Source organism: Narcine bancroftii, chromosome 2, assembly GCF_036971445.1.
Source record: "Narcine bancroftii isolate sNarBan1 chromosome 2, sNarBan1.hap1, whole genome shotgun sequence".
NCBI lineage: Eukaryota > Metazoa > Chordata > Chondrichthyes > Torpediniformes > Narcinidae > Narcine > Narcine bancroftii.
The window spans coordinates 196,877,591-196,901,599 of record NC_091470.1 but is presented as its reverse complement, the minus strand read 5'-3'; the positions used below and the strand labels follow the sequence as shown (position 1 = coordinate 196,901,599).

Sequence of the window (24,009 nt, the reverse complement as noted above, 5' to 3'; positions counted from 1 at the left end):
GTGTGCTACAGTTAGTGACAGGGTGCAGGGTGGGGTGTTACATTTACAGGGTGCAGAATGGTGTGTTACAGTGAGTTACAGGGTGCAGGGTGGTGTGTTAGCGACACAGAGTTCAGTTTTTGGTGTTAAAGTGTGTCACAGGGTGCGGGGTGGGGTGTTACAGTGCGTTACAGGGTGCAGGGTGGGGTGTTACAGTTCATTACAGGGTGCAGGGTGGTGTGTTACATTTACAGGGTGCAGAATGGTGTGTTACAGTGAGTTACAGGGTGCTGGGTGTCATGTTTCAGTGAGTTACAGGGTGCAGGGTGGGGTGTTACAGTTACAGGGTGCAGGGTTGGGTGTCACAGTGAATTACAGGGTGCCAGTTGGGGTGTTAAATTTACAGCATGAAGGGTGGGGAGTTACAGTGAGTTATAGGGTTCAGGTTGGGGTGTTACAGTTACAGGGTGCAAGTTGGGGTGTCACAGTGAATTACAGGGTGCCAGTTGGGGTGTTAGTTACAGCATGAAGGGTGGGGAGTTACAGTGAGTTATAGGGTTCAGGTTGGGGTGTTACAGTTACAGGGTGCAAGGTGTGGTGTTACACTATGTTACAGGGTGGGGTTTTACGTTGATTTACTGGGTGGAGGTTGGGGTGTTACACTGAGTTATAGGGTGCCGGTGGGGAGTTACAGTGGGTTACATGGTGTGGGGTGGGATTTTGCTGTGAGTTACGTGGTGCAGGGTGGTGTTTTACAGAGGGTTACATGGTGTGGGGTGGGATTTTACTGTGAGTTAAATGGTGCAGTGCGGGTGTTATATTGACAGGGTGCAGAGTGGTGTGTTACAGTGAGTTACAGGGTGCTGGGTGTCATGTTACAGTGAGTTACAGGGTGCAGGATGGTGTGTTACAGTTACAGGGTGCAGGGTGGGTGTTACAGTAAGTTACAGGGTTCAGGTTGGGGTGGTACAATTACAGGTGCAGTGTGGGACGTTACACTGTATTTCAAGGTGCAGGTTGGGGTTTTACATTGAATTACTGGGTGCGGGGTGGGTGTAATAATGGGTTACAGCGTGCCGGGTGTGGTGTTACAGTGAGTTACACGATGCAGGGTTGGGTGTTACAATGGGTTACAGGGTTCTGGATGGGGTGTTACTGTGAGTATCAGGGTGGAGGGTAGGGTGTTAAAGTGGGTTACAGTTTGCAGTGTGGGGTGTCACCGTGAGTTATAAGATGCAGGTGGGGAGTTACAGTGAGTTACAAGGTGCTGGTTGGGATGTTACAGTGAGTTACAGGGTGCAGGGTGGGGTGTTACAGTCACAGGGTGCAGAGTCCGGTGTAACAGTTACATGCTGCAGGGTGGGTTGTTACAGTGAGTTACATTGTGTAAGGTGGTGTTTTATAGTTACAGGGTGCAGTGTGGTGTGTTACGGTTACAGGGTGCAAGGTGGGGTGTTACACTGAGTTACAGTGTGCTGGATGTCATGTTACAGTGAGTTACAGGGTGCAGGATGGTATGTTACTGTAGAGTTCGTCGAAAGAACCAAAGACTTTTTGATCCAATCCAAGGCTTTTATTAGCAAAAGACCGGAGCTCTTCACAGGTGGCCGACCAGTCCGGAATGATCCGACCTGGCTAGGGACACAACCCTTTAAGGCCCAGACAATAGGTGTGGCTTAGCTCTCAGCCAATCGCTGTAAGCACAGTCTAGATACAGTAACTATATACACTATGTACATTGGTGATAGATCTGTATTATCACATTCACCCCTTCTTGGAGAATTGACCCTGGAAAAAAAAACAAAAACGAGGGAGAGAATGAAAGGAAAGGGTAGGTCAAGGACTGTAGCGGTCAGGAGGTCTGACCATCCGGCATGACCACCGCGGTGCCGGGATTGGGGTCGCTGGAGTGGTGTCGCCAGCGGGCTCGTCGGGTGCGACTGCTCCGTTGCTCAATTCCCCAGTCGTGTTGTCGGCAGGGTGGCCCGGGTCATTGGGGTGCTGTTGGTCCTTCTGTTGCGGCACGGGGCCTGGAGAATATGGAGTTGGGGGGTTTGCTGGGTCTACCGCGTCCTGAGCTAGGTCCCGCACCGAAACAGTGTCCTCCCGCCCGTCTGGGAACTCCACGTAGGCGTAATGTGGGTTCGCGTGGAGTAGAGTCACTCGGTCGACCAAGGGGTCGTTCTTTGAGTGCCGGACATGGCGTCGCAAAAGGACGGGGCCAGGGACGGTGAGCCATGCCGGTACAGTGGTTCCCGATTCGATTTCCTCGGGAAAAGGAACATCCTTTCGTGGGGGGTGGCATGCAATGCTGTTAGACGCTGGTTATCCTCCTCTACCTGAATGAATCTCAGGAAGTTTTCAAAGTTCAGCAGCCAGAAGTTAAAGGCTTTGAAGGCTGTAGCTGACTGTGGGTCGATATCAAGTTTTTCTGGCCGAGTTAAACGCTCCATCCCTTTCAAAAAAATTCTTTTTGCTAATAAAATTGTAGAGCTCGTCAAAAGAACCAAAGACTTGTTGATCCAAACCAAGGCTTTTATTAGCAAAAGACCGGAGCTCTTCACAGGTGGCCGACCAGTCCGGAATGATCCGACCTGGCTAGGGACACAACCCTTTAAGGCCCAGACAATAGGTGTGGCTTAGCTCTCAGCCAATCGCTGTAAGCACAGTCTAGATACAGTAACTATATACACTATGTACATTGGTGATAGATCTGTATTATCACAGTTACAGTTACAGGGTGCTGTGTGGGGAGTTACAGTGAGCTACAGTGTGCAAGTTGGGGTGTTACTCTGAGTTACAGGATGTCGGGTGGGGTGTTATAGTGAGTTACAGTGTGCAGGGTGGTGTGTTAGAGATACAGAGTTCAGGGTTTGGTGTTAAAGTGTGTTACAGGGTGCAGGGTGGGGTGTTACAGTGAGTAACAGGGAGCAGGGTGGGTTGTTACTGTGAGTTACAGGGTGCCGGGTCGGGTGTTACAGTGAGTTACAGTGTGCCAGGTAGTGAATTACTGTTACAGGGTGCCGGGTGGGGTGCTACAGTGAGTTATAAGTTGCCGGTGGTGTATGACAGTATTATAGGGTGCTGTGTGAGATGTTACAGTCAGTTACAGTGTGCAGGGTGGCGTGTTAGCGACACAGAGTTCAGTTTTTGGTGTTAAAGTGTGTCACAGGGTGCGGGGTGGGGTGTTACAGTCACATGGTGCAGGGTGCAGGTTAACAGTTGCAGGATGCGGACTGGTGTGTTACAGTGTGTATCAGGGTGCAGGGTGGGGTGTTACAGTTCATTACAGGGTGCAGGGTGGGGTGTTACATTTACAGGGTGCAGGATGTGTTAAGGTGAGTCACAGGGTGCGGGGTGGGGTGTTACAGTCGCAGGGTGCGATGTAACAGTTAGACAGATGGTGCATGGTGGACTGTTTCAGTGAGTTACATGGTGCAAGGTGGGGTGTTATAGTTACAGGGTGCAGAGTTGTGTGTTACAGTGGGTTACAGGGTGCTGGGTTTCATGTTACAATGAGTTACATGGTGCAGGGTGGGCTGTACAGTTACAGGGTGCAAGGTGGGGTATTACAGTGAGTTACAGGGTGCTGGCTGTCATGTTTCAGTGAATTACAGGGTGCAGGGTTGGGGCTTACAATGAGTTACAGAGTGCCGGATACGGTGTTACAGTAACAGGGTGCCAGCGGGGTGTTACAGTGAGTTACAGGCTCTTGGGTGATGTGTAGCAGTTACAGGGTGAAAGTTGGGGTGTTACAGTGAGTTACAGGGTGCAGTGTGGGGTTTTACATTTACCGGTTGCAGAATGTTGAGTTACATTGAGTTACAGGATGCTGTGTGTCATGTTACAGTGAGTTACAAGGTTCTGGTTGGGGTGTTACAGTTACAGCGTGCAAGGTGGCGTGTTACAGGGTGTAGGGTGGGGTTTTACATTGAGTTACTGGGTACAGGGTGGGGTGTTGCACTGAGTTATAGGGTGCTGGTGGGGAGTTACAGTGGGTTATGAGTTAGAGACACAGAGTTCAGGGTGGTGTGTTAAAGTGTGTTACAGGATGCAGGGAGGGGTGTTATTGTGAGTTACAGGGTGCCGGGTTGGGTGTTACAGTGAGTTACATTGTGCCAGATGGTTAATTACAGTTACAGGGTGTCGGGTGGGATGTTACAGTGAGTTACAGTGTGCAGAGTGGTGTGTTAGAGTCACAGGCTTGAGGGTTTGGTGTAAAAGTGTGTCACAGGGTGCGGAGTGGGGTGTTACAGTCAAAGTGTGCGGGGTGCAGTGCAACAGTTGCAGGGTGCAGGGTCGAATGATACATTTACTGGGTACAGAGTGGTGTGTTACAGTGGGTTACAGGGTGCTGGATGTCATGTTACAATGAGTTACAGAGTGAAGGGTGGGATGTTACAGTCACAGGGTGCAGGGTGTGGTGTAACAGTTACATGGTGCAGGGTGGGGTGTTACAGTGTGTCACAGGGTGCTGGGTTTCATGTTAGAGTGATTTACTGAGTGCCAGGTAGGGTGTTACAGTGAGTTACAGTGTGCCAGATGGTTAATTACAGTTACAGGTTTGAGGGTTTGGTGTACAAGTGTCTCACAGGATGGGGTGTTACAGTCAGAGTGTGTGGTGTGCGGTGTAACAGTTGCAGGGTGTGGGGTGCGGTGTAACAGTTGCAGGGTGCATGGTCGAGTGTTACATTTACAGGATACAGAGTGGTGTGTTACAGTCGGTTACAGGGTGTTGTGTGTCATGTTACATGTTGTGGTGTTAAAGAGAGTTACAGGGTGATTGGTGTGGTGTTACAGTCACAGGGTGCAGGGTGTGCTGTAACAGTTACATGGTGCAGGGTGTGGTGTTACAGTGAGTCACAGGGTGCAGGGTGGGGTGTTACATTCGCAGGGTGCGATGTAACAGTTAGATGCTGTAGGGTGGGCTGTTTCAGTGTGTTACATGGTGCAAGGTGGGGTGTTATAGTTACAGGGTGCAGAGTTGTGTGTTACAGTGGGTTACAGGGTGCTGGGTTTCATGTTACAATGAGTTACATGGTGCAGGGTGGGCTGTACAGTTACAGGGTGCAAGGTGGGGTATTACAGTGAGTTACAAGGTGCTGGCTGTCATGTTCCAGTGAATTACAGGGTGCAGGGTGGGGGGGGGGGGGGTAAAGTGAGTTACAGAGTGCGGCATAGGGTGTTACAGTAACAGGGTGCCAGCGGAGTTTTACAGTGAGTTACTGGGTGCGAGGTGGGTGTAACAATGGGTTACAGGGTGTCGGGTTTGGTGTTACAGTGAGTTACAGGGTGCAGGGTGCAGTGTTACAATGGGTTACAGGGTGTAGGGTGGGGTTTTACATTGAGTTACTGGGTACAGGGTGGGGTGTTACACTGAGTTATTGGGTGCTGGAGAGGAGTTACAGTGGGTTACAGGGTGTTGTATGGGGTGTTACTGTGAGTTACATGGTGCAGTGCGGGGTGTTACAGTGAGTTTCAGGGTGCAGGATGGGGTGTTAGAGTCACAGGGTTGAGGGTTGGTGTAAAAGTGTGTCACAAGGTGCGGTGTGGGTTGTAACAGTCAGCGTGTGCGGGGTGCGGTGTAACAGTTGCAGGGTGCAGGGTCGAGTGTTACATTTACAGGGTACAGAGTGGTGTGTTACAGTGGGTTACAGGGTGCTGGGTGTCATGTTACAACGAGTTACAGAGTGAAGGGTGTAATGTTACAGTTACAGGGTGCAGGGTGTGGTGTTAAAGAGAGTGACAGGGTGAGGGGTGTGGTGTTACAATCACAGGGTGCAGGGTGTGGTGTAACCATTACATGGTGCAGGGTGGAGTGTTACAGTGAGTTACATGGTGCAAGGTGGGGTTTTATAGATACATGGTGCAGTGTGGTATGTTACAGTGGGTTACAGGATGCTGGGTTTCATGTTACAGTGAGTTACAGGGTGCAGAGTGGGGTGTTACTGTGATTTATAGGGTGCTGGATGTCAAGTTACAGTGAATTACAGGGTGCAGGGTGGGGGGGTAATGTGAGTTACAGAGTGCGGGATAGGGTGTTACAGTAACAGGGTGCCAGTGGGGTTTTACAGTGAGTTAATGGGTGCGAGGTGGGTGTAACAATGGGTTACAGGGTGCCGGGTTTGGTGTTACAGTGAGTTATAGGGTGCAGGGTGCGGTGTTACAGTGGGTTACAGGGTTGTGTGTGGGGTGTTACAGTGAGTATCAGGATAGAGGGTAGGGTTTTAAAGTGGGTTGCAGTTTGCAGGGTGTGGTGTCACATTGAGTTATAGGATGCAGGTGGGGAGTTACAGTGGGTTACATGGGGCAGGGTGGGATTTTACAGTGAGTTACAGGGTGCAAGTTGGGGTGTTACAGTTACAAGGTGCAGGGTGGGGTGTTACAGTGAGTTACAGTGTGCCAGGTGGGTGAATTACAGTTACAGGGAGCCTGGTGGTTTGTTACAGTGAGCTATAGGATGCCGCTGGTTTATTATAGTGAGTTACCTGGTGCAGTGTGGGGTGTTACAGTGAGTTACAGGATGCTGGGTGGGTAGTAACAGTTACAGGGTGCAAGGTGGTGTGTTACCATGAGTTACAGCGTGCGGTGTGGTGTTTTATAGTGAGTTACATGGTGCTGGGAGGAGTGTTACATTCACTGGGTGCGGTGTGCAGTGTAACGGTTACATGGTACAGGGTGGGATGTTTTAGTGAGTTACATGGTGCAAGGTGGGGTGTTATAGTTACAGGGTGTAGAATGGTGTGTTACAGTAGGTTACAGGGTGCTGGGTTTCATGTTACAGTGAGTTGCAGGGTGCAGGGTGGGGTGTTACTGTTGTAGGGTGCAGGGTGGGGTGTTACAGTGAGTTACAGGGGACTGGATGTCACCTTACTGTGAGTTTCAGGGTGCAGGTTGGGTGCAACAATGGGTTACAGGGTGCCGCGTGTGGTGTTACAGTGAGTTACATGGTGCATGGTGGGGTGTTACTGTTACAGGGTGCATGGTAGGATGTTACACTTTGTTACAGGGTGCAGGGTGGGGTTTTACATTGAGTTACTGAGTGCAGGGTGGGGTGTTATACTTAGTTATAGGGTGTCGGTGTGGAGTTACAGTGGGTTACATGGTATGGGGTGGGATGTTACTGTGAGTTACATGGTGCAGGCAGGAGTTTACAGTGAGTTACAGGGTGTCGCGTGGGATGTTACAGTGAATTACATGGTGCAGGGAGGTGTGTTACAGTGAGTTGCCGTGTCCTGGTTGGTGTGTTTGAATTACAGGGTTCTGTGTGGTATGTTACAATTTGCAGGGTGGCGTGTTAGAGACACAGAGTTCAGGGTTTGGTGTTAAAGTGTGTTACAGGGTGCCAGGTGGGGTGTTACAGCGAGTTACAGGGTGCAGGGTGGGTTGTTACTGTGAGTTACAGGGTGCCGCATCGGGTGTTACAGTGTGCCAGGTAGTGAATTACAGTTACAGGGTGCTGTGTGGGATATTACCGTGAGTTACAGTTTGTAGGGTGGCGTGTTAGAGACACAGAGTTGAGGGTTTGGTGTAAAAGTGTGTCACAGGGTGTGGGGTGGGGTGTTACAATCAGATGGTGCGGGGTACGGTGAAACAGTTGCAGGGTGCATGGTCGAGTGTTACATTTACAGGGTACAGAGTGGTGTGTTACAGTGGGTTACAAGGCGCTGGGTGTCATGTTACAATGAGTTACAGAGTGAAGGGTGGGATGTTACAATTACAGGGTGCAGAGTGTGGTGTTAAAGTGAGTCACAGGGTGCGGGGTTGGGTGTTACATTCGCAGGGTGCGATGTAACAGTTAGATGGTGTAGGGTGGGCTGTTTCAGTGAGTTACATGGTGCAAGGTGGGGTGCTTTAGTTACAGGGTGCAGAGTTGTGTGTTACAGTGGGTTACAGGGTGCTGGGTTTCATGTTACAGTGAGTTACATGGTGCAGGGTGGGCTGTACAGTTACAGGGTGCAGTGTGGGGTGTTACAGTGAGCTACATGTTGCAAGGTGGGGAGCTATAATTACATGGTGTAGAGTGGTATGTTAGTGTGGGTTACAGGCTGCTGGGTTTCATGTTACAGTGGGTTACAGGGTGCAGGGTGTAGTGTTACAGTGAGTTACAGAGTGCAGCGTGGGGTGTTACAATGGGTTACACGGTTCTGTGTGGGGTGTTACAGTGAGTATCAGAATGGAGGGTAGGGTGTTAAAGTCTGTTTATAGTTTCCAGGGTGGGATGTTTCAGTGAGTTATAGGATGTAGGTGGGGAGTTACAGTGGGTTACATGGGGCGGACTGGGCTTTTACAGTGAGTTACAGTGTGCAGGGTGGGGTGTTAGAGTCACAGGGTTGAGGGTTGGTGTAAAAGTGTGTCACAAGGTGCGGTGTGGGGTGTTACAGTCAGAGTGTGCGGGGTGTGGTGTAACAGTTGCAGGGTGCATGGTCAGGTGTTACATATAAAGGGTACAGAGTGGTGTGTTACAGTGGGTTACAGGGTGCTGGGTGTCATGTTACAATGAGTTACAGAGTGAAGGGTGGGATGTTACAGTCACAGGGTGCAGGGTGTGGTGTAACAGTTACATGGTGCAGGGTGCGGTGTTACAGTGAGTTACATGGTGCAAGGTGGGGTTTTATAGTTACATGGTGCAGTGTGGTATGTTACAGTGGGTTACAGGGTGCTGGATGTCAAGTTACAGTGAATTACAGGGTGCAGGGTGGGGGGGGGGGTAAAGTGAGTTACAGAGTGCGGGATAGGGTGTTACAGTAACAGGGTGCCAGCGGAGTTTTACAGTGAGTTACTGGGTGCGAGGTGGGTGTAACAATGGGTTACAGGGTGCCGAGTGTGGTGTTACAGTGAGTTACATGGTGCATGGTGGGGTGTTACTGTTACAGGGTGCATGGTAGGATGTTACACTTTGTTACAGGGTGCAGGGTGGGGTTTTACATTGAGTTACTGAGTGCAGGGTGGGGTGTTATACTTAGTTATAGGGTGTCGGTGTGGAGTTACAGTGGGTTACATGGTATGGGGTGGGATGTTACTGTGAGTTACATGGTGCAGTGTGGAGTTCACAGTGAGTTACAGGGTGTCGCGTGGGATGTTACAGTGAGTTACATGGTGCGGGGAGGGGTGTTACATTCACTGGGTGCGGGGTGCGGTGTAACAGTTACATGGTGCAGGGTGGGATGTTTCAGTGAGTTACATGGTGCAAGATGGGGTGTTATAGTTACAGGGTGCAGAATGGTGTGTTACAGTAGGTTACAGGGTGCTGGGTTTCATGTTACAGTGAGTTACAGGGTGCAGGGTGGGGTGTTACTGTTGCATGGTGCAGGGTGGGGTGTTACAGTGAGTTACAGGGGACTGGATGTTACGTTGCAGGGAGTTTCAGGGTGCAGGGTGGGTGTAACAATGGGTTACAGGGTGCCGGGTGCGGTGTTACAGTGAGTTATAGGATGCTGCTGGTGTATTATAGTGAGTTACCTGGTGCGGTGTGGGATGTTACAGTGAGTTACAGGATGCTGGGTGGGTTGTAACAGTTACAGGGTGCAAGGTGGTGTGTTACAATGAGTTACAGGGTGCGGTGTTGTGTTTTACAGTGAGTTACAGGGTGCTGTGCTTCATGTTACAGTGAGTTACAGGGTGCAGGGTGGGGTGTTACAGTGAGTTACAGGGGACTGGATGTCACGTTACAGTGAGTTTCAGGGAGCATGCTGGGTGCAACAATGGGTTACAGGGTGCCGGGTGTGGTGTTACAGTGAGTTACATGGTGCATGGTGGGGTGTTACTGTTACAGGGTGCAAGGTAGGATTTTACACTTTGTTACAGGGTGCAGGGTGGGATTTTACATTGAGTTACTGAGTGCAGGGTGGGGTGTTATACTGAGTTACAGGGCGTCGGTGTGGAGTTACAGTGGGTTACATGGCATGGGGTGGGATGTTACAGTGAGTTACATGGTGCAGGGAGGAGTGCTACTGTGAGTTATCGTGTGCCGGTTGGTGTGTTAGAGTTACAGGGTGCTATGGGGGATGTTACAATGTGCAGGGTGGCGTGTTAGAGACACAGAGTTCAGGGTTTGTTGTTAAAGTGTGTTACAGGGTGACGGGTGGGGTGTTACAGTGCGTTACAGGGTGCGGTGAGGGGTGTTACATTCACAGGGTGTGGGGTGCTGTGTAACAGTTACATGGTGCAGGGTGGGATGTTTCAGTGAGTTACATGGTGCAAGGTGGGGTGTTATAGTTACAGGGTGCAGAATGGTGTCTTACAGTAGGTTACAGGGTGCTGGGTTTCATGTTACAGTGAGTTACAGGGTGCAGGGTGGGGTGTTACAGTGAGTTACAGGGTGCTGGATGTCAAGTTACAGTGAGTTACAGAGTGCAGGGTGGGGGCTTAAAGTGAGTTACAGAGTGCGGGATAGGTTGTTTCAGTCACAGGGTGCTAGCGTGGTGTTACTCTGAGTTACTGGGTGCGGGCTGTGTGTAACAATGGGTTACAGGGTGCCGGGTTTAGTGTTACAGTGAGTTACAGGGTGCAGGGTGGGGTGTTACAATGGGTTACATGGTTCTGTGTGGGGTGTTACAGTGAGTATCAGAATGGAGGGTAGGGTGTTAAAGTCTGTTTACAGTTTGCAGAGTGGGGTGTCACAGTGAGTCATAGGATGTAGGTGGGGAGTTACAGTGGGTTACATGGCGTGGAGTGGGCTTTTACAGTGAGTTACAGGGTGCAGGGTGGGGTGTTACAGTGAGTTACAAGGTGCTGGTTGGGATGTTACAGTGAGTTACAGGGTGCAGGGTGGGGTGTTACAGTGTGCCTGTTGGTATGTTACAGTTACAGGGTGCAGAATGGTATGCTACAGTGAGTTGCAAGGTGCTGGTTTTTTAATGTTACAGTGAGTTATAGTGTGCCAGTTGGTTTGTTACAGTTGCATCGTGCAGGTTGGTGTGTTACAGTGAGTTACAGGGTGCAGGTTGGGAATTTACTGTGAGTTACAGGGTGCCGGTTAGGGTGTTACAGTTACAGGGTGCATGGTGGTACGTTACAGTGAGTTGCAGGGTGCCGGCTGGCGTGTTACAATGAGTTACAGGGTGATGGATGGGGTGTTTATTACCTGGTGCAGGGTGAGGCATTACAGTGGGATGTTACAGTGAGTTACAGGGTGCAGGGTGTCAAGTTCCTGTGAGTTACAGCATGCAGGGTGGGGTGTTATACTGCATTACAGGGTGCAGGATGGGTTTTTACATTGAATTACTGAGTGCAGGTTGATGTGTTACAGTGAGTTACAGGGTGCGGGTTGGGGATTTACTGTGAGTTACAGGGTGCCGGTTGGGGTGTTACAGTGAGTTATAGGATGCCAGTTGCGTATTATAATGAGTTACTTGGTGCGTTGTGGGGTGTTACAGTGAGTTACAGGATGCTAGGTGGGATTTAGCAGTTACAGGGTGCAAGGTGGTGTGTTATTTTGAGTTACAGGATGCGGTGTAGTGTTTTACACATGGTTCGGGGTGGGGTATAACTGTTACAGGGTGCAGGGTGGGATGTTAGAGTGATTTATATGGTGCAAGGTTTGGTGTTGCAGTTACATGGTTGAGAGTGGTGTTTGACAGTGGGTTACAGGGTACTGGGTATCATGTTACAATGAATTACAGGGTGCAGAGTGGTGTGTTACAGTTAGTTACAGGGTGCTTGGTGGGGAGTTACATTTACAGGGTGCAGGGTAGGGTGTTACAGTGAGTTACAGGGTGACGGTTGTGGTTTTACAGTTACAGGGTGCATGGTGGTATGTTACAATGAGTTACAGGGTGCAGGATGGGATGTTTATTACCTGGTGCAGGGTGAGGCATTACAGTGTGTTACAGCGTGCAGTTTGGGGTGTTACAATGAGTTTTAGTGTACAGGGTGGGGTTTTACTGTGAGCTAAAGGGTGCCGGGTCGAGTGTTATTGTGAGTTACAGTGTGCCAGGTGGGTGAATTACAGTTACAGGGTGTCTGGTGGGGTGTTACAGTGAGTTACATGGTGCAGGGTGGGGTGTTATTGTGAGTTACAGTGTGCCAGGTGGGTGAATTACAGTTACAGGGTGTCTGGTGGGGTGATACAGTGAGATACATGGTGCAGGGTGGGGTGTTACTGTGAGTTACATTATGCCAGGTAGTGAATTACAGTTACAGGGTGCCAGGTGGGTGCTACAGTGAGTTATAGGGTGCCGGTGGTGTATTACAGTAAGTTGTAGGGTGCTGTGTGGGATGTTACAGCAAGTTACAGAGTGCAGGGTGGCGTGTTAGAGACACAGAGTTCAGGGTTTGGTGTTAAAGTGTGTCACAGGGTGCGGGTTGGGATGTTACAGATACAGGGTGCAGGGTTCAGGTTAACAGTTGCAGGGTGCGGGGTGGGGTGTTACAGTTTGTTACAGTGCGTTACAGGGTGCAGGGTGGGGTGTTACATTTACAGGGTGCAGAGTGTGGTGTTAAAGTGTATCACAGGGTGCGGGATGGGGTGTTACAGTCACAGGGTGCTGGGTGGGGTGCTACAGTGAGTTATAGGGTGCCGGTGGTGTATTACGGTAAGTTATAGGGTGCTGTGTGGGATGTTACAGTGAGTTACACTGTGCAGGGTGGCGTGTTAGAGACACAGTGTTGAGTGCTTCGTGTTAAATTGTGTAACAGGGTGCGCCGTAGGGTGTTACAGTCAGAGGATGCAGGGTTCACTGAAACAGTTGCAGGGTGCGGGGTGGGGTGTTACAGTGCGTTACAGGGTGCGGGGTGGGGTGGTACATTCACAGGGTGTGGGTGCGGTGTAACAGTTACATGGTGCAGGGTGGGATGTTTCAGTGAGTTACATGGTGCAAGGTGGGGTGTTATAGTTACAGGGTGCAGAATGGTGTGTTACTGTGTGTTACAGGGTGCTGGGTTTCATGTTACAGTGAGTTACAGGGTGCAGAGTGGGTTGTTACTGTTACAGGGTGCAAGGTTGGGATTTACAGTGAGTTACAGGGTGCTGGATGTCATGTTACAGTGAGTTACAGGGTGGAAGTTGGGGGCTTACAGGGAGTTACAGAGTGCTGGATAGGGTGTTACAGTAACAGGGTGCCAACAGGGTATTACAGTGAGTTACAGGCTGCTGGGTGGGGTGTAGCAGTTACAGGCTGCAAGGTGGGGTGTTACAGTGAGTTTCAGGGTGAAGTGTGGGGTGTTACATTTACAGGGTGCTGAGTGGTGTATACAGTGAGTTACAGGGTACTGGATGTCATGTTACAGTGAGTTTCCGGGTGCAGGGTGGGTGCAACAATGGGTTACAGGGTGCCAGGTGTTGTGTTACAATGAGTTACATGCTGCAAGGTGGGTTGTTATAATTACATGGTGCAGAGTGGTATGTTACAGTGGGTTACAGGCTGGTGGGTTTCATGTTACAGTGAGTTACAGCGTGCAGGGTGGGGGGGTTAAAGTGAGTTACAGAGTGCGGGATAGGTTGTTTCAGGAACAGGGTGCTACCATGTTGTTACAGTGAGTTAATGGGTGCTGGTTGGGATGTTATAGTGAGTTACATGGTGCAGGGAGGAGTGTAAGTGTTACAGGGTGCAGGGTGGGATGTTAGAGTGATTTATATGGTGCAGGGATTGGTGTTGCAGTTGCATGGTTCAGAGTGGTGTGTGACAGTGGGGTACAGGGTTCTGGGTGTCATGTTACAATGAATTACAAGGTGCAGGGTGGGGTGTTACAGTGAGTTACAGGGTGCAGGGTGGGGTGTTACAGTGAGTTACAGAGTGTGGGATAGGGTGTTACAGTATCAGGGTGCCAGCGGGGATTTACAGTGAATTACTGGGTGCGGGATGGGTGTAACAATGTGTTACAGATTTCTGGGTGGGGTGTTACAGTGAGTATCAGCATGGAGGGTAGGGTGTTAAAGTCTGTTTACAGTTTGCAGGCTGTGGTGTCACAGTGAGTTATAGGATGTAGGTGGGGAGTTACAGTGGGTTACATGGTGTGGAGTGGGCTTTTAGAGTGAGTTACAGGGTGCAGGGTGGGGTGTTACAGTTACAGGGTGCAGAGGGGTATGTTACATTGAGTTACAAGGTGCTGGTTGGGATGTTACAGTGAGTTACAGGGTGCTGGATGTCAAGTTACAGTAAGTTACAGTGTGCCGGTTGGTATGTTACAGTTACAGGGTGCAAGGTGGGGTGTTACAGTGAGTTATAGTGTGCCAGTTGGTGTGTTAAAGTTGCAGCGTGCAGGTTGGTGTGTTACAGTGAGTTACATGGTGCAGGTTGGGGATTTACCGTGAGTTACAGAGTGCCGGGTCAGGTGTTACAGTGAGTTACAGTGTACCAAGTGGGTGAATTACAGATACAGGGTGTCTGTTGGGGTGTTACAGTGAGTTATAGGATGCCGGTTGCATAGTATAGTCAGTTACTTGGTGCAGTGTGGGGTGTTACAGTCAGTTACAGGTTGCTGGATGTCATGTTACAGTGAGTTGCAGGGTGCAGTGTGGGATGTTACCATTACATTTTTCAGGGTGGGTTGTTACAGTGAGTTACAGAGTGCCGGTTGGTGTATTACAGTTACAGGGTGCAGGGTGGGGCATTACAGTGAGTTACAGAGTGCGGTGTTGGGTGTTATGGTAACAGTGTGCCAGCGGGGTGTTACAGTAAGTTACTGTGCGCGGGGTGTGTGTAACAATTGGTTACAGGGTGCCGGGTGTGGTGTTATAGTGCATTACAGGGTGCAGTGTGGGGTATTACAATGGGTTACAGGGTTCTGGGTGGGGTGTTACAGTGAGTTACAGAGTGCAGGGTGGGGTGTTAAAATGGATGACAGTTTGCAGGATGGGGTATCACAGTGAGTTATAGGGTGTGGGTGGGGAGTTACAGTGTATTTCATGGGGCAGGTTAGGAATTTACAGTGAGTTACAGGGTGATCCATCCTCAACATTCATTGGAGCGACTTCATCACCAACATCGAAGTACTCATGATGGCAGAGGCTGACAGCATCGAATCCACGCTGCTGAAGATCCAACTGCGCTGGGTAGGTCACGTCTCCAGAATTGAGGACCATCGCCTTCCCAAGATCGTGTTATATGGTGAGCTCTCCACTGGCCACTGAGACAGAGGTGCACCAAATAAGAGGTACAAGGACTGCCTAAAGAAATCTCTTGGTGCCTGCCACATTGATCTCCGCCAATGGACTGATATCGCCTCAATCCGCTCATCTTGGCGCCTCACACTTTGGCGGGCAGCAACCTCCTTTGAAGAAGACCGCAGAGCCCACCTCACTGACAAAAGACAAAGGAGGAAAAACCCAACACCCAACCCCAGCCAACCAATGTTCCCTTGCAACCACTGCAACCGTGTCTGCCTGTCCCGCATCGGACTTGTCAGCCACAAACGAGCCTGCAGCTGACGTGGACATTACCCCTCCATTAATCTTTGTCCGCGAAGCCAAGCCAAAGAAGACAGGGTGCAGGGTGGGGGTGTTACTGTTGCAGGTTTTAGAGTGGTGTGTTACAGTGAGTTACAGGGTGCAGGGTGTCATGTGCCTGTGAGTTATAGGGTGCAGGGTGGGGTGTTACAGTTACAGGGTGCAGGATGGAGATTAACATTGAATTACTGAGTCCGGGGTGGGGTGTTACAGTGAGTTACAGGGTGCGGGTGGGGGTTTACTGTGAGTTACAGCGTGCAGTGTGGGTTGTTATAGTTGCAGGGTGCAGAGTTGTATGTTACCGTGTGTTACAAGGTGCAGAGTGGGGTGTTACAGTTACAGGGTGCAGGTTGGGGTGTTACAGTATGTTACAGTGTGCAGGTTTGTGTGTTACAGTTACAGAGTACAGCGTGGGTGTTACGGTGAGTTACAGGGTGCTGGGTGTCATGTCACAGTGAGTTACAGGGTGCAGGGTGGGATGTTACCATTACATTTTTCAGGGAAGGTTGTTACAGTGAGTTACAGAGTGTCGGTTGGTGTTTTACAGTTACAGGGTGCAGGGTGGGGCATTACAGTGAATTACAGAGTGCAGGGAGGAGGTTTACAGTGCGTTACAGAGTACGGTGTTGGGTGTTATGGTGACAGGGTGCCTGCGGGGTGTTACAGTAAGTTACTGTGTGCGGGGTGAGTGTAACAATTGGTTTCAGGGTGTCAGGTGTGGTGTTATAGTGAGTTACAGGTGCAGGGTGGGGTATTACAATGGGTTGCAGGGTTCTGGGTGGGGTGTTACAGTGAGTTACAGGGTGCAGAGTGGGGTGTTACAGTTACAGTGTGCAGGGTGGGGTGTTATACCGTATTACAGGGTGCAGGATGGGGTTTCACATTGAATTACTGAGTGCAGGGTAGGGAGTTACAGTGAGTTACAGGGTGCCGGTGAGGTGTTACAGTTGCAGGGTGATGGGTGAGGTTTTACAATGAATTACAGGGTGCAGGGTGGGATGTTAAAATGGATTACAGTTTGCAGGGTGGGGTATCACAGTGAATTATAGGGTGCGGGTGGTGAGTTATGGTGTGTTACATGAGCCAGATTGGGATTGTACAGTGAGTTACAGAGTGCAGAGTGGGGTGTTACAGTTGCAGCTTTCAGAGTGATGTGTTACAGTGAGTTACAGGGTGCTGGGTGTCAAGTTCCTGTGAGTTACAGGGTTCAGGATGGGGTGTTACAGTTACAGGGTGCAGGTTGGGGTGTTACATTGTGTTACAGTGTGCAGGTTTGTGTGTTACAGTTACAGAGTTCAGGGTGGGGAGTTACAGTTACAGGGTGCAGGATGCGGTGTTACAGTGAGTTACAGGTTGGTGGATGTCATGTTACAGTGAATTACAGGGTGCAGGGTGGGGTGTTACATTGTGTTACAGTGTGCAGGTTTGTGTGTTACAGTTACAGAGTTCAGGGTGGGGAGTTACAGTTACAGGGTGCAGGGTGCGGTGTTACAGTGAGTTACAGGTTGGTGGATGTCATGTTACAGTGAATTACAGGGTGCAGGGTGGGGTGTTACCATTACATTTTTCAGGGTGGGGTGTTAGAGTGAGTTGCAGAGAGCTGGTTGATGTATTACAGTTACAGGGTGCAGGGTGGTGTGTTACAGTGTTACAGGGTGCCGGTTGGCATGTTACAGTGAGTTACAGGGTGTAGGATGGGGTGTTAATTACAGGGTGCAGGGTGGGGCATTACAGTGAGTTACAGAGTGCAGGGTGGAGGTTTACAGTGAGTTACAGAGTGTGGTGTTGGGTGTTATGGTAACAGGGTGCCAGCGGGGTGTTACAGTAAGTTACTGTGTGCGGGGTGGGTGTAACAATTGGTTTCGGGGTGCCGGGTGTGGTGTTATAGTGAGTTACAGGGTGCAGGATGGGGTATTACAATGGGTTGCAGGGTTCTGGGTGGGGTGTTACAGTGAGTTATAGGGTGCAGGGTGGGGTGTTACAGTTACAGGGTGCAGGGTGGGGTGTTATACTGTATTGCAGAGTGCAGGATGGGGTTTTACATTGAATTACTGAGTGCGGGGTGGGGTGTTACAGGGTGTCGGAGAGGTGTAACATTTACAGGGTGGTGGGTGTTGTTTTACATTGAGTCACAGGGTGCAGGGTGATGTGTTACAGTGAGTTACAGGTTGGTGGATGTCATGTTTCAGTGAGTTACAGGGTCCAGGGTGGGATGTTACCATTACATTTTTCACGGTGGATTGTTACAGTAGTTACAGAGTGCCGGTTGGTGTATTACAGTTACAGGGTGCAGGATGGGGTGTTACAGTTAGTTACAGGGTGCAGGTTGGGGATTTACTGTGAGTTACAGGGTGCCGGTCGGGTGTTACAGTGAGTTACAGTATGCCAGGTGTGTGAATTAGAGATACTGGGTGTCGGTTGGGGTATTACATTGAGTTATAGGATGCCGGTTGCGTATTATAGTCAGTTACTTGGTGCAAGGTGGGGTGTTACAGTCAGTTACAGGTTGCTGGATGTCATGTTACAGTGAGTTGCAGGGTGCAGTGTGGGATGTTACCATTACATTTTTCAGGGTGGGTTGTTACAGTGAGTTACAGAGTGCGATGTTGGGTGTTATGGTAACAGTGTGCCAGCGGGGTGTTACAGTAAGCTACTGTGTGCGGGGTGCGTGTAACAATTGGTTACAAGGTGCCGGGTGTGGTGTTATAGTGCATTACAGGGTGCAGTGTTGGGTATAATAATGGGTTACAGGTTTCTGGGTGGGGTGTTATAGTGAGTTACAGGGTGCAGGGTGGGGTGTTAAAATGGATTACAGTTTTCAGGATGCGGTATCACAGTGAGTTATAGGGTGTGGGTGGGGAGTTACAGTGTGTTTCATGGGGCAGGTTGGGATTTTACAGTGAGTTACAGGGTGCTCCATCCTCAACATTCATTGGAGCGACTTCATCACCAACATCGAAGTACTCGAGATGGCAGAGGCCGACAGCATCGAATCCACGCTGCTGAAGATCCAACTGCGCTGAGTAGGTCACGTCTTCAGAATGGAGGACCATCGCCTTCCCAAGATCGTGTTGTATGGCGAGCTCTCCACTGGCCACCGAGACAGAGGTGCACCAAAGAAGAGGTACAAGGACTGCCTAAAGAAATCTCTTGGTTCCTGCCACATTGACCACCGGCAGTGGGCTGATATCGCCTCAAACCGCGCATCTTGGCGCCTCACATTTCGGCGGGCAGCAACCTCCTTTGAAGAAGACCGCAGAGCCCACCTCACTGACAAAATTCAAAGGAGGAAAAACCCAACACTCAACCCCAACCAACCAATTATCCCTTGGAACCGCTGCAACCATGTCTTCCTGTCCCGCATTGGACTTGACAGCCACAAACGAGCCTGCAGCTGATGTGGACATTACCCCTCCATTAATCTTTGTCTGCGAAGCCAAGCCAAAGAAGACAGGGTGCAGGGTGGGGTGTTACAGTTGCAGGTTTCAGAATGGTGTGTTACAGTGAGTTACAGGGTGCAGGGTGTCATGTTCCTGTGAGTTACAGGGTGCAGGGTGGGGTGTTACAGTTACAGGTTGCCCGGTGGGGGGTTGAAATGTACATGGTGACAGTTAATGTCTGTCTCAGAACCCCTTTGGTCAGAGGAATTATCTATAAGTAGGCTTCCAGCTGGAGAGACTGCGTTCAAATACAGGCTCGCTGTCCACGAGACTTTGTACGTTATCCCCATGTCTGCATGGGTTCTTTCCCACCCCCTACCCGCCCCCTCACCGGGTGTTCAAGTTTCCTCCCACCCTTCAAACATTTCGTTCTCAGGAGTTTGCGGAGGTTCGGTGCGACACCGGAAACCCAGGCAAATTTCTACAGAGGTTTGGAGGAAAGTTCGCTGACCGGCTACATCACTGTCTGCTACGGGGAGCACCAGTATCCCTGAGCGTAAAGCCCTGTAAAAGTCAGCGGATACAGCCCTGGACATCACGGGCAAAACCCTCCCCACCATCCAGAACATCTATGGGGAATGCTGCCATCGGAGAGCAGCAGCGATCATCAAGGATCCCATACCCACCCAGCACCTGCTCTGTTCTTGCTGTTGCCATCAGGGAAAGAGGTATCGGTGCCACAATTCACACACCCACCAGGTTCAGGAACAGGCGTTCTTCTCCACCATCAGACTCCTCGACGACAAACTCATTTAAGGACTCTGACTTGTGTACTTTACTGATTTTCTTTGTTTTCTCTGTATTGGACAGTCAGTTTTTTTACATTATTTATCTGTTTACAGTTCTTCGTTTGTTTACACGTGAACACTGTGTACAGTGTTTTTTGCACAACCAATTAGTGGTAATTCTGCCGCGCCCGCAGGATAAAGGAATCTCAGGGGTTGTATGTGGTGTCATGTATGTACTCTGAAAATAAATCTGAAATCTGAAACATATTGGGTTGTAGTTCAATTGGACGGCACGAACTCGTGGGCTGATAGGGCCTGTTACTGTGCTGTGTGTCTAAATTTAAATTTAAAAATATTGAGACCATATGATAGCGGAAATAGGCCATTTAGACCATCGAGTCTGCCCTGCCATTCAATCATGAGCCGATCCATTCTCTCTCTCAGCCCCACTGCCCGGCCTTCTCCCCATACCCTTTGATACCCTGACCATTCAAGAACCTGTCAACCCTTTCCTTAAATACGCCTGTTACAAGTCCAGAGGACCCCAAAACCCAGCAGCAGTAGACATGCACCATGACAAAGGATTACTTAAACAAAAGTTGCTTTTAATGATCTTTGAACATGAAAATAGAATCAAACTTTAACTTATCTCTATTGACTCACTTAATCTACTTAACCCCCTTCTAATTCTAAGTGCAGGTGTGTGTAATGTGTGTGTAAGTTCGGCAAAGTTCTTTGGTTCACAGTCGAATCTCACTGGTTGCAGGCAATTCTTATACTGTGGCCAGAATTTATCATTTATAAAGTTCACCAGGCTTTGGTGCTTGAAAGGTAAATGGTTACCAGTCAGGAAGGTTCTTGTTGGTTTTCAGAGAGAGATTTGTTGTTCTCTGGACACCCACAACTGATCTCTTGCAACCAGCACACTTTAAAGAAACTTGCCCCGTCAGGGTTCTCCATATGATAACCTCTTTCTTTCAGGTCACCACAGAGTTCCTTTCTGTTTCACCTATTCTAAGGGAAACACCGGACAGCCAGTCCTCTCCTTTGACGAGGCTGTCTTCCAAAGCTTGCCAGCTTGTCCCTCTGGAACACACTATGTGTGTGTGTGTGTCTCTCTCTCTCTCTCTCTCTCTCTCTCTCACTCCCTCCTCTCTTAGAGCAAAGCCTGTTTTTTCCCTCCCTCTGCCTGCAAAGATTACATGACCTTCCAGACAGTAGGTTCTGTTTTCCAGACAAAGCTGCTACTGCCTGTGGTTACATTTGTTGCCTTTTGCAAACATTGAGTCTGAGCCTCTTGCAAAAGCTCCTGCAAAAATTGTGTGTTTTTAAGTGTTTGTGTGTGACCTACTCCAACAAACCTTTCCCAATTTATCTCCAAAACACCTCCATATACTCTGTTACATGCCCAATGGCCTGACCTCCACAGCTGCCCATAGCAGAAAATCCCAGAGGTTCAACCACTCTCTGGATAAAGGAATTCCTCCTCATCTCTGTTTTAAATGTCCTTTAATCCTGAAGTTGTAACCTCCTGCCCTCGACACCCTTACCATGGGCAAGCAACTTTTCCCCAACTATTCTGGCCAGGCCTTTAGAAATGCTTCTATGAGGATCCCCCCCCTTATCCTCCTATGCTCCGAGGAGTGCAGGCCAAGAGCTGCCGTACCTTCCTCGTGATTCCAAGAATCATTCTTGTGATCTTCACGTCCTCTGCAATGCCAGCACATCCTTCAATTGTACCTCGTAACCCATACACCAAGTGGGGCCTCACCAGTGCCTTAGTTATGCCAAGTTTATTGTCTCCCGACGAAACAGCGACTTCCGGTCCTCGGTGCAAAGCACGCAGACACACACCCGGACAGCATGCACAATACGCCTGCAGGACAAGTATTTCATTTAGACAGATAAATAGTCTTTCGCAAATAATAGTCTCAGGGCCGGGGGGGTGGGCGGGGGGGAGGTCAATTCCTTTGGTCGTTCAGCATTCTCGCTGCCCACAGGAAGAGGCTGTTCCTCAGTCTGGTGGTGCTGGCTCTGATCCTTCTGAATCTCTTCCCCTGACAAGAGCAGCTGAAAGATGCAGCACACGGGGGTGGAAGGGGGTCCCCGATGATCTTTGAGCACCCTCTTCAGACAACCATCCTGGTCGATCATGCCAATGGGGGTGGGGGAGAGAGTCTCCCGTGATTCTCTCTGCCGCTCTTCTGGTCCTGTGGATTGAACTCTGATCTGTTTCCCTGCAGTAACCATTCCCACGCGGAGATGCAGCCAGCCGGGACGCTCTCGATAGCACTCCTGTAGAAGGTTGATGTGACGGCAGCCGGTGGCCTTGCCCACTTCAGTCTTCTCAGGAAGTGCAGTTGCTGTGGCGCCTTCCTGGCTAGTGAGGAGATGTTGAGTGTCCGCGATAGGTCACTGGCTCAGTGAACTCCAAGGAAATTGGTGTCTCCACTCTCTCCCCCACAGAGGTGTTGATCTGTAGTGGAGGATAGTCTTACAAAGCCTCGACATCACATCCCTGAAATAGGACGGGTTTGGAGAAATGTAGAGCCAAACACAGGCAGAAGGGATGAGTATGGAAGGGACATTTTGGTTGGCATGGGCAAGGTGACCAAAGGTTCTGTTTCCACGTTGTGTGATTCAATGATAAACATTGGTGTTTGGATTCTCTCCCCTATTTTTCAATTTTCCTGTCTCTTGCTGACATAACTTTCTGGGTCCCCCGAGACTGGCCTCTGGGCCAAGACTTTATCGTCAGTTTCCCAGGAGAAGGTGCCTGAGGGTCTTGCTAGTCTATCTCCTCTCCCACCCAATACAGTTTCTGGAGAGGACACAGAGGACGTAGAGGATGACCAGGTGTTTACCCAGGAGCCCGTACTGGATTCAGTCGTCCAATCAGATTCGGGCTACATTAACCAGTCATCGGAAACCAATGGAACCTTATCCCCCCTTCGTCCAGAAGCACTGGTAAGTAGCAAAGAAAGGAAGGGGATTGGGTGGGAAGGGGATGGAGTGGAGTGGTGTCACCCATGGCCAGGGACAAAGCAATCGACCTGGATTCCGCCAATGCTCCGATCTGGAACCGCACTCCCACCATTCCCGGCCATCGCAGGTGTGTTCAACAAAAACACACACACACACACACACTCACACACACACACACACACACACACATGCACACGCATAGACACACAGACATGCACACACATGTGCACATGCACGTTTGCGCATAGATGCACAAATACATACACACATGCACTCACACACAAAAACGCACATGCACATATACACGCACATGCTGATGTACACACATGCATACACACATGTGCACAGACAGATGCACATGCACATTCTTACGCAGATAATCACATGCACCCACACACCCCCACACACACACCCACACACACACAAACCACAAACCCACACACCCACACACACACAAACCCACACACCCACACACACATACCCACACACACACAAACCCCCCACACACACGCCCTCACACACACACACAAACCCACACACACACACACACACACACAACCCCCCCCCCCACACACACACACACACACACACACCGTGGAATGCATATACTCACAATATCACATACACACAATTACACAACCACTTTTCAACCAACACAAGCACACACTCACACAGACAACCTCACACTTTAACATTTTTTCACACATATATACTCGCACATTTCCTCACACACTCTACCACAAACAGCCACACTCTCTCACTCTAACACAGGGGTCACTGATCTTTTTGAAACTGTGAGCTACCTCAAGGGTACTGAGTAATATGAAGTTGCGCGGTTTACCATTAATTATATATTATTATTAATGATTCATGTTATGTGAAGACACTGGTCACATTAATGATTCCTCACAATAATTATTAACAATGATTTAACAAGGTAGGAAACAGATACGTTTCAACATGTTACACTTTATTGCTATTAATCTCTGCACTGCTTCAAATGATCACTTTTGCAACATTTCATAGGAAATCATCATGTCCCATTTTATCACTAACTAACAATTTTTAACAAATCATGAACTATTCACCATGTTTGCACGTTGTCAATTAAGTGAGATTTTACAAAAATCAACTCTTTCAGATTTTTAAATACATCTCATCACATTTTATACTAATCACCAAATTGGCAGCATTTTTAACAAAATCATCCTATCTGTCACACTTTATGAACGCATTTGTCACAATTTTTCAATATTTGAATTTGTTGGAGTCAGTAAAAATAAACATTAAAAGATGGATAATTGAATAGAAAAACTTATCAACTCCAACAGAATTTAACTTTGCTGTGGCACTGCCATGTTGCCACTGACAACATCTGATATCTGTTTTTTTTGTCTGTTTGTGGGAAGCCTGGCATTACAAGCTGCTCACCAGAGTACCGTAATCTGGGGTGTCACTTGACACTGCAACTCTGAGTGAGTCTTGCAGA

The 24,009-nt window shown here is 49.4% G+C and overlaps 1 protein-coding gene across 2 annotated transcripts in view; it reads left to right on the top strand.

Moving 5' to 3' along the window:
* The window catches only part of LOC138754919 (active breakpoint cluster region-related protein-like), a 212,474-nt gene that overhangs the window by 40,250 nt on the left and 148,215 nt on the right, over window positions 1-24,009 (top strand). For both annotated transcript variants that reach the window (XM_069919933.1, XM_069919934.1), the window contains exon 2: window positions 22,354-22,502. In XM_069919933.1, the coding sequence (XP_069776034.1) occupies window positions 22,354-22,502 (149 nt within the window). The remainder of the gene's footprint in view (window positions 1-22,353; window positions 22,503-24,009) is intronic.